This window comes from Callionymus lyra, chromosome 8, assembly GCF_982586985.1.
Source record: "Callionymus lyra chromosome 8, fCalLyr1.hap1.1, whole genome shotgun sequence".
In the NCBI taxonomy this organism is placed as follows: Eukaryota; Metazoa; Chordata; class Actinopteri; order Syngnathiformes; family Callionymidae; genus Callionymus; species Callionymus lyra.
Window position 1 is genome coordinate 2,286,901 of NC_141825.1, and position 12,630 is coordinate 2,299,530.

Sequence of the window (12,630 nt, forward strand, 5' to 3'; positions counted from 1 at the left end):
TGGTCGCTGACCGAGTTAGCGAGACCAGTGCGCATGCGCGTGGAGGCCTGTGTTAATCCTTAACGGGCAGGGCGGGCTGTTTCTTCTATCTTGGCTGGAGCTAGAAGCTAGCTGCTGAAAGCTAGCTCTCGGTTCTGAAGCGGGCTTGTTGTGTCTCTTCTACGTCATGATGCTCGTCGGATCCTTACGAAAAGAGCTAGCGGACTCTCTTTCCACGTGTAAAATCTTGTTGGTGGGAGCCGGAGGTATCGGCTGCGAGCTGCTTAAAAACCTGGTGCTGACCGGCTTTAAGAACATCGAAGTGGTGAGAATACCTGTGTGTCTGGAGTCAGCTAGCATGCTAAGTCTTTGTGCTGCGCCATGCATGCAAACTGCCTAGAAACTGCTGCTTCAAGATAGAATTCGACTCGTGTTTATCACACATTCTCCTGCACAAAGTACTTGCCCAGTTGATATTTTTATTCCGATTTCACTGTTTAAACCCACGTCTGTTGTAGGTTATTTTGGCGCCACCAACAGCTAAATTGGCTAAACAATCACCTCAGCGTAGCTGGGTGATAACTGGACCTGTTGAGGGGTTTTACCTAAACGTTCAACAAGGTGTTCTCACAGGTACAAGTTTAGCTTTCGGGGTCTATTTCCTCGTGAGATGAGGTGAGGGGCTAATTTAAAACGATATTGTTGTTGAGGAGCTTTATATACGGCACCCTATTATATATATTATATAAGATTACACTATAGGAAAATGTTGTAGCAACATGATCTGGAGCTTGTAATCTATGCCTTTGTGTCTTCTCGCATGGACTATTGCAACAGTTTGTTTTCATGTCATAATAAGAAGGAGCTGTCTCACCTGCAGGTGATACACAACTCTGCAGTGAGGATTCTGACCTGCTCTAGTAGAAGAACTCACATTTCTCCGATCCTTAAAACTCTTCACTGGCTGCCAGTTTCTTGAAAAATCTTGCCATGATCAACTTTAAAAATGTGGTTCTTACTTTCAGAGCTATTCATGGTCAGCCTCCTCCTTACATCAGTGATCTGAGGTCTGTGTGGATCAGAATCTTCTGATGGTTCCACAAACACGATTCCGGACCAGAGGAGAGAAATCCTTCCAGGCTGTTTCTCCTAAGCTTTGGAACGATCTTCCTCTACCTCTGCGTTTGATAAAGTCTCCCGACTCCTTCAAAAATTATATTAAGAACTTTTTATTTCTGCAGGCCTTTTTCAAAATTTCTGGGGCTGCTTTGTTTCTCTCCATGTTATTTTGGCTTTTATAAAGTATTTATTTTAACTGTGTATTGTTTTTGATTTTTAAGGCGCTTTGTGACCCTCGTCTGGCACTTTACAAATAATTACTTGCTTAAACAAATGACCAGAGATGTTCTACATGAGCCAAAGGCCAAGCAGGCTTTTATGTATCTTATCTGTAGAAGTGGTGTTCTCCTTGGTCTGCATCCAAGGAACTCGGTGTGTATTGTCCGTTGGACGGCCTGCCTTGAGATGTTGCGACCAGCAGAGCCCAGATTCTCCAGATGGCCTTGGTGGTGATCTTTGGTTTCTTTTTCACTTCTCTTACAATCCTCCTTACTGGTGTCACTATCTGTTTCCAACCGTGTGCTGTACATGTGCTGTACATGTTGAGTGTCAACAGGTTGGACAGATTGATCAGAAAGGCTGGCTCTGTGGTTGGCATGAAGCTGGACTCACTGGTGACAGTTTCTGAGAGGAGATCACTGAACAAACTACTGTCCATCATGGATGATGACAGTCATCCTCTGAACACTCATCAGTGAGCAGAGAAGCAGATGTAGCACAAATGCTCCTTCCCAGGTGCAAAACAAATGGACTCAGTGACTCATTCATTCCTCGAGCTATTAAATTGTACAATTCTGAGTTCGGGGGCAGGAGTGGAGCGAAAGTATCTGGATGTTCTGTTCTATGTTAATCTTTGTCTTTTTTATTTTTCTTTGATCTATGTTCTTTATCTTTAGACTTAGATTGTATCATCTTGTTCTTTGTTCTTGTTCTTATTTTATTTTGATTGGAGGGATCAATAAAAGTTCTACCTTTCATCCATACAGCCCGGACGCAAACACACAAGTGCAATATGTAACAACTTAACGAAAAACATGAGAAATGAACAAGAATTTAAATTGGCAATGATGACCCCTGGTACAGTGGTCCCTTGCCATTTCCACCCACCTTCTGCAGTCTCTCTATTTAAAAAAAATATATATATATGTACTATATTATTCGCACTATTAGGCCCAACGGATTATAATGCGCACCTTCAATGAATGGCCTATTTTAGAACCGTTTTCATAAATGGGGGGCACCGAATTATAAGGCGCATAGAATAGAATAAAAGATGCAGCCAAACGTTTGATTGGGGTTACGTTATGCATCCACTAGATAAAGCTGTGCTAAAGGGAATGTCAACAAAACAGTCAGATAAAGTCAAACTTTATTAAGCGTTCTGACAACTCCGTTCACTCCCATGGTAAAGATGAATTTAAGTTTGATTTTAGTCACGATTTTTCAGATCGACTTGGACACTATTGACGTCAGCAACCTCAACCGCCAATTCCTTTTTCAGAAGAAGCATGTGGGGAAATCCAAAGCACAGGTAAACTTGTTGATTCTGTTGTCTAAACATTTAGCTGAATCAGCTGCCTCTTCACTTTCAGGTGGCTAAGGAGAGTGCCTTGACATTCTGCCCCTCTGCAAACATCACCGCCTACCACGACAGCATCATGAAGTCAGTATCTGCCATCGTGTTCATTACTGTATTAAGAAAAATAAACTAAAAGGATTTTACGCTTTATAGTCCAAAATTGATAATATGTCATTCTTCATTGTTTTTTCTTCTTTAACAGTCCCGACTACAATGTGGAGTTTTTCAGACAGTTTGAGTTGGTAATGAACGCTCTGGACAACAGAGGTATTCTGCAACTATAGTGTAAATATGTGTCAGATGGTGATTTAATCTGAATCTTGCCATCTCTACAGCTGCACGGAATCATGTGAACCGGATGTGTTTGGCAGCGAACATTCCTCTGATAGAAAGTGGCACGGCAGGATACCTAGGACAAGTCACTGTCATCAAAAAGGTAGATCATTACACAGTTGTTTTAAGGTGCTCCAGAGTTTAAACTTTAATAACTGTTCTCTTGAACCAGGGATTGACCGAATGCTACGAGTGCCAACCAAAACCTACCCAGAAGACCTTCCCAGGCTGCACCATCAGAAACACACCTTCGGAGCCCATCCATTGCATCGTCTGGGCAAAGTACCTTTTTAAGTAAGGCCTTAGAGATAAACTCTTATGCTTTTTTTTTTAACCATACACCCCTGGAAAAAATGACCTGGTTTGAGGGAACAAACATACCTCTGTATTTTCTGTGGACCCTACTATTTTGCTCCCACACTCCACAATGATACACACACAATAATGCAGCCCAGACCACCAGCCTGTTTGACTCCCAGGAAAGGGAACCATACGGTTATTACTCTACAGTTAACTGTCCCTCCAGAGTTGCATATTGATGATTTAAAGAAACCATTATGCAGGAATGCAATATAAAGAGCTGTTGCATCACAGACTCGTGTGGCCAGAATAAATGCCTTTAGTGAGGAAACTGATTATCAGTGCACAAGTCTCTTTACACTGCAGTTACAGCTGTGACACACAAAAAGCATCACCAATAACCTCATTAAACGCAACATTATTTAAGAAAATAGCATTTTACATGCTGAGTTCACATACTAAAAGTAGCAGACAGATCCTTTGCCCGCTTGTGAGGGACTCGCCTCAGAGATGGTCTTAACAATGTCCAGCTTTTATTAAAAAGTTCTTCTTGAAAACGGCTTCGATAATAAATCTTCAAACAAGTACATTTCTTCTTCTCTTTCACCCATTGTGGGTTGTAAATCAATACAAGTAATCTATATTTCTGTTCGTTCAGCTAGCAACAGTTAGTTTGTTGCTCTAGCTAGCCAATCAGAGGACAATGATACTCTAATGTTCCTGTATGCCTGCTAGATGGTGTTGTCAAATCAAAATATTTATCAATCTTTTTATTTTCCTTTAGTCAGCTTTTCGGAGAAGAAGATGCGGATCAAGAGGTATCGCCGGACACAGCAGACCCAGAAGCTTCATGTAAGTCTCATAATTGAACTGAACTCTTGCCCCTGGTGCCTCCCTACAGTACTCGTGCCATGCACAGGTTCCCCTAAGCTATGAAAAAATCCTGGTGGGAACCCTGCAATGCAGTAAAAGCACAATTTCAAGCGATATAGTTGTTTTTGCAATGTTACAGGGTTCGTTCACCCAAAATTCAAACTCGACACCAAAATTCATTTTCAACTCATCCTCACTAAGGGTTGGGATAATTTTCATAGTAATTCGTTCCTTGTAGGCAAAAAAAATCTGTTTAATGTAGACTGATGCTTGGTTGTTTTTTGTCTTCATTTTCATTCCAAATGACACACTTAAAAACATCCAAATACCTCCTTGGTGCTGGCCTGTAATGTCCATCTTGCACATCTCCACTTTGTACACTAGAAGCGCTTGCATCATTTACCTCAGGAATTTACGGTCTGTGTAGGATGTTGGCCTAGCAGCTATCCTGTCGGCGTCAGCTAAAAAAAAGTTAAAAATGGACTTTAAGTTTTCCCGGAACAATTGCTCTTGTCGAGGCTCCAACGCAAGATGGACATTACATATGAGCACCAGGGAGGTATTTGGATGTTTATAAGTGCATCATTTAGACGAAAAATGAGGTCAAAGACGATTGAACTCCAGTTCTATGTTACAGTGGACTTAAATGTCTGCCTATAAAGTTTAGTTTATTTTACTATGGTAATGTATTTTCCACAGGGAAACCAGAAGACACAGAAGCACGGACAACTGCCTCAGAAAAGGATGGTGACGTCAAGCGGGTCTCTACAAAAGAGTGGGCTCGCTCCACCGGGTACGACCCCGTCAAACTTTTTAACAAGGTTTGTATTTTTATGAGGACTGAATTTTCGTTGCTTCTAAATACAATGTTGTTAAAATCAGAAACTACATGGTTGGTTTTAACAGCTTTTCAAAGACGACATTATGTACCTGCTAACGATGGACAAGCTGTGGAAGAAGAGGAGAGCTCCTATCCCTCTGGACTGGCACCAACTGGAGAACTCTGGTATGTTTCTATATCAATTTTCAAATTAGAATTTAGTAGCTAATTCATTTTCATTATCCTCAGCATGTCCTCAAAGCCTGTCTCCAGTTTCTGGCTTGAAGGACCAGCAGGTTCTGAGTGTTTCAGGTCTGTGCCAGCTCTTCAAGCAAAGTATAGAGACCCTTAGCTCTTTACTGCAGGAGAAGGGAGACCGATCTGAGCTGGTCTGGGACAAGGTAGATATTTGCTTTTTTTTCTTAAAACTATTTAATAATTTAATTTTAACTGATTTCAGGATGACCCACCCGCTATGGACTTTGTCACAGCAGCAGCAAACTTGCGCATGCACATCTTCGGAATGAACTTGAAGAGTCGCTTTGATGTTAAGTGTAAGTTTCTTAATTTCTTAATTCATTAACCTATATTGCATATTTAATCTGTTAATCTTCCATGTTGTCTCAGCGATGGCAGGAAACATAATACCCGCTATTGCGACAACCAACGCTGTCATTGCTGGACTCATTGTACTAGAGGGGCTGAAAATTCTCTCGGGGGAGATGGAGTCATGTCGCACTGTGAGTATGTTTTCTTTCTTGGTTTTCCCAAAGCTTTGGTCACAGGGGTTTTATTGTGGTGCAGGTTTTAATATTTGAAGTCTTTTTAAAATAAAATTGGGGCTTAAACTCTTATGCAAATAACTGGGTGATTTTAGTTCAGATTTAATAACTTAATGACTGAAATAGTCCCAAATTGGTCTTTTCTTTTTAAATTTTTTCTTGAACAATTATTTTTGTCAAAGTCACATTTGTACAGTATAAGACAAAAATAAGTTATACTTCTGTTCATTTTTCCCCACCTCAGGCATGAATAAATCTTTAATTTAAAAGAAAACGGACACATTTTCTTTAGATACAGAATACCATTTTCACCAATGAAGGTAAACTGGTCAAATTCTGTGTGAACTGTGATTGATTGACTGACTTAAATGTTTTGTTAGAAATGCACTTTTTTCTTGTGTGTCAAAGGGTGGTGGGTAGGTGGCTGGGTCTGTGACTTCTGATGTTTTTATTCTTCTGTGTTTCAGATCTTTCTCAACAAATGTCCAAATCTGAGGAAAAAACTGTTGATACCATGCGTCTTGGACCCACCAAGTGCCAACTGCTTTGTCTGTGCAATCAAACCAGAAGTTACAGTCAAGGTCAACGTGGACAAAACGACTGTCCTCTGCCTGCAGGACCATGTGAGACCTTCATTCCACTTAAACACTTTTGGACCAAAACGACAGCACTGTTGTACTCAATGGTGGTGTTAATATATGCGTTTCCTGTCCAGATACTAAAGGAGAGGTTTGGAATGGTTGCTCCAGATGTTCAGATAGAAGATGGGAAAGGAACCATCCTCATTTCCTCAGAGGAAGGAGAGACGGAAGGTAAGCTGGTGTCTCTTGCCTTTCTCCCTTACGACTCAAAATCTGGACACAAATGGTCTGAATTTAAATCATGCTAGAGGGTAAAGAGATTGAATGTCTTACTATTCTTGATGTCTACTCAACAGCCAACAACAGTAAATTCCTCTCCAGCTTCGGCATTCGCAATGGCAGTCAACTGCAAGCGGACGACTTCCTCCAAGATTACACGCTGCTCATCAACATCTTGCACATGTGCGACACTACTTTTGGCTTTGTAAATATGTGAAAAAATGTCTGATTTCTCTGATATGTGGACAGTGAGAAGCTGGAGAAGGATGTGGAATTTGAGGTAGTCGGAGAAGCGCCAGACAAAGCTCCGCCTCCTCAGAGTAACCAGGAAGAAGTCAACAATATCACCAATGGAAACAAAGACTCAGCCCAGCCGTCTACCTCTGCCAAAGGTGTGTCTTGTTTGTAATTTGTTTTGGGGTAGTGTGGTCACAGTTGCATGTTAGCTCCTTCTACATCTTAAGAAAGGTGCACATAAAAAATGACCCGAGGTCTGATTCAGTATTTCTCAAAACCAAAGCCTTTCACTCGTAGATGGTCATGGAATCGGGGCAGTCTATTTAGCCAGTAGGGCATGGATCTTGTTCAATTTTATTTAAACCGTCTTATCATAACAAAGTTATCTCAAGATACTTACAGTTGAAGTAAGACTATAGTGGAGAAAGGAAAAACAGATCCAAGCAATTCAACAATGAGTGAATCACATCGTGGCTTTGGCGAGGAAAAACTTCCTTTTAGAAGGCAGAAACCTGAGCAGAACCAGACTCACTGTTGACGGCCTCCTGCTGTGACCGGCTGGGAGGAAGGATGGGGGGGAAGACGGATGGACGGAGAGACGAGTGGGAGAGAAATTAAAAGTGTGGGTTTAAACTGCACAGATGATAAATATAATTCAGAAAAGGAAGAATATACAGAGCTCGGTGTCTAAAATTCCTCCAGCATTCAAGAAAAACAGGAAGGGCTTTTTAAGGCAAAGCCCAAGTCAGTCCTTGATATAGGCTTTATTGAAAAGTAAGGTTTTAAGATTGTTTTTAAACATAGAGAGGGTGTCTGCCCTCTGGAATAAAATGGGTAGTTGGTTCCACAGCACAGGGGCTTGAAAACTGAAGGCCCTGGCTCCAAATCTACATTTAGAGATTTGTGGTATAACTAATAGATCTCAGTTTAAGGATCATAAGGTCCTAGAGGATTGATAAGTTTGGATTAGATCTTTAATGTATGTTGGTGCTAGACCATGTATGGCTTTATAGGTTAAGAGAAGGATTTCAAATTGTATTCTAAATTCTACTGGAAGCCTATGTAAAGAGGACAACACAGGGTAAATGTGTTCACGCCTCTTAGTCTTAGTCAAGATTATGTCCTTCAGAGTTCTGAATGAGCTGAAGAGTTCTGAGAGACTTTTTAGAACATCCTGACAGAAGAGAGTTTCAATAGTCCAGCCTGGAGGTAACAAAAGCATGGATGAGTTTTTCAGCAGCATCCAAAGGAAGGAAGTGCCTGATCTTTGAAATGTTACGAAGCTGGTAGTCAGGCCGTGAGATTTGTTTTAGGTGCGAGTTAAATGATTAAAAACTCGTCAAAGCAGACACCCAGATTCTTCACATTTTGGAAAGATAGATCATTAGTTAACGATTGTCTGAGATGTTGTGGACCAACTAGTAGTTTTTTCCGAGTTCAGGTCATCCAGGACTTGATATCTGTAATACAAGACTGTAGTTGTGTAAGCTGATTTCTTTCATCAGGCTTTATTGACAATTAGAGTTAGGTGTCATCAGCATAACGGTGAAAGTTAGTGTCTTCTGATCAAGTCCCCTAGTGGGAGCTTATAGATTGTGAAAAGGATTGGACCAAGAACAGCACCTTGTAGGACACCATAGCTGACCTTGGTGTGTGTCGGTGAGAGGTGGTTGACATTTACATAGTGCTTTCTATCTGACAGGTAGTATTTAAAGCAGTTCCACGTATGCCTATATGGTTTTCTAACCTTTGTAGAAAGATTTGGTTGTTAACAGCATCAAATGTAGCATTGAGTGATAGAAGAACAGGAACTGAAACATGGCCATTAGCAGGTTGTTACTAACTTTTACCAGGGTGGTCTCTGTGCTGTGGTGTTCTCTAAAACCAGACTGAAACACCTCAAATTGATCATTGTCCTGGAGATAATCACAGAGCTGACTCGTAACCACTTTCTCCAGAATCTTTGAAACGAAGTTTAGAGATTAGAGATCTAACTAGATTAGAGATAGGCCTATAGTTTGTGAGAACCTCTGGATCAAGAGTGGGCTTTTTAAACGGAGGTTTAATTACTGCAACTATAAAAATCTCAGTGAATGAACGCCAATTCTAATCGTCTAGAATCCTGTTTTAACTTGCCTGTTTCCTGAGTATACCAGAGAGCACGACTACTTCTGTTAAATGTATTTTGACTTAGTGGTGCAATTAAGTTAGGCCTGCATCTGTCCAGTTCATCATTCCTGACATTTTTCATGGATGTCTGCTAATTTGATGTAGTGCTCCCACAAGCGGTCAAATAATTACAATGACGGTCACTATAAAAAGCAGCGACAAGAAATTAATTTATCAACACTTTTGTTTATTAATCCACGTTTGTTTTTTTTTTTTCCTAAAAATTGCTGCCGCACCTTAAGCTGACTTCTGTCAGTTTACATTTTGCACACACATCTTCACATCCCTAATGTTAGGGCTGGGCAATATGACCTTAAATTCATAAGGTGGTATAAATTAAATCCCATTTTAGGAGCATGTGTTGTGTAGAATGTATGGATAGTACCTCAGAGGTAAAAAAAATATTAATAATAATAATACATGAATAAAGTGGTTATTATAAACAAACCTTAAATTCAAAGCTTTTCAAAAAGGCAAATGGCCAATTCAGTGAAAAGGTTATGTTATCCAAGAATGTCTAGTGTCTTGAGATAACTTTGTTATGATAAGACACTTTAAATAAAATTGAATTGAATGTTGCAATAGTTGCTAAACATGATTTTTTTTTTTTCTCCATATTTTATAGAAAACGAGATATTGTGAATAAAAAAAAGTTCAAGAACACAGGAACAGGCTTTTGTGCAAGTGTCACTCAATTTACCTCCTGAATATTCATTTAGCAGAAATTCTAGGAAATATTCGTTAACTCTTGACAGAAAGTATGTGTAAAGCTAAACCATTTTGTACTTTATAAAGTGCTCAAAATCAAAATTTGCATATCTGGTAAAATCGACATATCCAGAGTAAATTATCACATTTGAGAGAATGCGCAAATCCCTAACGGTGTCCAAAGAGAAACTTAAAAAAAAAAAAGCATATTGTGCAAAGGTTTGTTTATACCAGCAATTGGATTTACATGGTAAAACTAATGTATGCCATCGGTTCATAACATGCAACTCAAGATATTTATAGCCTTGATTTGATATAATTTCTATGATTATGGCTTACAACTTATGAAAACCTTATATTAAAAATATCAAATGTGAATATCACATACAATTAATAGAAAGGGGATTCAAAACCAATAAATATTAGCCCTCTGTAAGGTTTAATATTGTATATGCTATATATATGCTATCAGGGTCTGGCACTGCTCAGGTTTTTATAAAAGACCAGGATGCTAGCGGCATTCAGCTCTGCTCTATAGTTCAGTCTCATTTCTCTCCTCTTTCTTTTGGCAATGGCGTTCAGGTCTGGCGAGTTTGCTGGTACTGTTATCTGATGGTTGTTTAACCAGGGCTGGTACTTTGGGCAGTCTGGGCAGGTGCGATATCCTGTTGAAAAATGAAGTTGGCATAAAGCTTGTATGCTTAAGGAACAAGTGTTCTTAAACCTCTTGATAGTTGGCTATGTTGACTCTGGACTCAATAAAGCTCAGTGGTTCTCTGTTGGTCCACTGTGTTTACTCACTGTGATATTCAAATCTTTGGAGTTTCACCTGTATATAGTTATAATTCTACATTATATCTTGTTGTAGTAGTCATTCCAGTAGAGCTGGATTGATAATCAAATGAGTGTAAACCAAAGTTTCCCCTAACACTTTTCTTTTATCCGTCTATGAACAATCATCCTTCAGCACCAGTGGATGACGACATTATGATTGTGGACTCTGATGAAGAAGACGGAAAAGCGTCCAGCTCCGCTGCCACAACCAGTGGCACCAAGAGAAAGCACTCTAAAGCAGAAGATACAGAAAGCTCCAAACGTCCTCGTGTAGAACAATCTGATGCAGCAACTGACAACGGTGATGATGATGACGACATCATCGCCTTGGACTAAACTCCCCATTTGGCTGAACGCCTTGGATTCTCAGTTCAACTCAAAATGGGCAGTGGACTTCAATAAAACGTCTAAAGCAAAGAACTGTTTTTTTCACAGGCTAGATTTTCGTGATATCATGTCTTCTACTTGTCCTCTTGCTGTAAACTGATTTCACATTAAGTTTTTATTTCTGTTCACTATAAATGCTTCTTATGTCAAATCAAGTACTTTTGTATTTTCTTTTTATATAAACTTGTGAAGTATTTGTCAAGTTTTGTCTGCAGTTGAACATTGAAATTCAGTGTCTTCTGTGTGCATCTTTTCCACACTCTGTTGAGCTTTGTGATTCACAACTTTCTTTCAAGACGAAGCACAACTTTGCCTCTTTGAACTGTCAAAAGAAAAAGTCGCTCATTAATTGTGTTTTCAAAAGAACTGTTTAGAGTTTGAAACATTTGGGCTAGTATGGTGAAGGTAATGAATAAAAAGTATGTTGGTTTTGGTTTAACCTGTGTTTTTTTTTTATGAAATGGGATATATATATATATATTTTTTTCAATGATTCCTGCGTGTGTTGGTCATGGTAAAATGTGTGAGGCACACTGCCTTGTAAAAGAGTACCAGGTGGCAATTCATTTATTTCAAATTATGGATTAAAATGTTTCTTTCAATAGACTTCAGAAACAGCAATGTTGTACATATTTAAGACATCTTTTGTCATTTTATGTAGCCGTCAGGGATGGTCTCGCTCCAAGTCTTATTGCCACAGAATATCTACCCCATATAGATGGATGGATGTGGGTCAGTGTTTTACAAATGTGACACATTGTTTTAACATTACCATTTCTAAAGCTTTGTGTAAATGAATTAATTGTTGCTATTCAAACAAATCATCAGTTAGTGATGCTATTTAGCAAAAGTAAAAATTATACAATTGTACCCATGCAATGCTTTACAAAACATTTTGCGCGTTATACAGTATGCCGCAAAATATTTAACATATATTGGTGGTGGAAAAGCTCAAGAGGTGGAGATATGCTCTAGAAAGTTAGTCACAGCAAGACAGAATATTTCAACAGTCCAGAGCAGGTGAAGAAACATGCTCAAGCTGGGTGGAATGGGTGGAGAAAAGTGTCAGGGGTAGTGTGTGATTAGTAAAAGTATCTTAAGGAAGAAAAATGAAAGGAAATATATACAAGACAGTGGGGAGACCAGTGATGCTATGTGGTCTAGAGACAGTGGCACTGAGGAAAAGGAGATGGGAAAGAGAAAAGAATGTGTAATTCTGAATTTTGGAGGCAGGAGTGGAGTGAAAATATGATGTATTCTATTCTTGAGTTATTTCCTTTTGATCGATGTTCTTTATACTTGCATTTAGATATTTTGTTTGCACTTGTTTTCACTGTTCTGTTTTTAGGAAACTTGATGTGAACTGGAAGCTAATTTCTCGAAGGAGATCCCCAGAGGGATTAATAAAGTCTATCTAAGGCAGGAAGCAGAGCTGGAGGTAGCAGAGATGAAGATGTTGAGGTTCTGTTAGGGAGTAAGGAAGATGGATAAGATAAGGACTGAGTCAATCAGAGGAACAGCGAATGATAGATGTTTTGGAGATGGAGGCCAGAGTGAGATGGTTTGGTCATGTACAGAGGAGGAATAGTGAGTATATTGGTAGAAAGGAGGTTGTGGTTGGAACTGCCAGGCAGGAGGTCTAGAGGAAGA

General features: G+C 39.5%; 1 protein-coding gene across 1 annotated transcript; it reads left to right on the forward strand.

Annotated features, from left to right (window-relative positions):
* The first annotated feature begins 51 nt into the window (after window positions 1-51).
* On the forward strand, window positions 52-11,419 carry uba2 (ubiquitin-like modifier activating enzyme 2). The gene is made up of 17 exons (XM_087796794.1): window positions 52-304; window positions 2,546-2,629; window positions 2,691-2,761; window positions 2,880-2,944; window positions 3,013-3,113; window positions 3,183-3,304; window positions 4,095-4,162; window positions 4,883-5,004; window positions 5,090-5,189; window positions 5,253-5,404; window positions 5,464-5,557; window positions 5,631-5,743; window positions 6,253-6,408; window positions 6,501-6,597; window positions 6,723-6,828; window positions 6,895-7,037; window positions 10,727-11,419. Exons 1-17 carry the CDS (start codon window positions 167-169, stop codon window positions 10,927-10,929), a joined length of 1,935 nt encoding a protein of 644 aa, XP_087652920.1. The 5' UTR covers window positions 52-166; the 3' UTR covers window positions 10,930-11,419.
* Window positions 11,420-12,630: the final 1,211 nt, after the last annotated feature.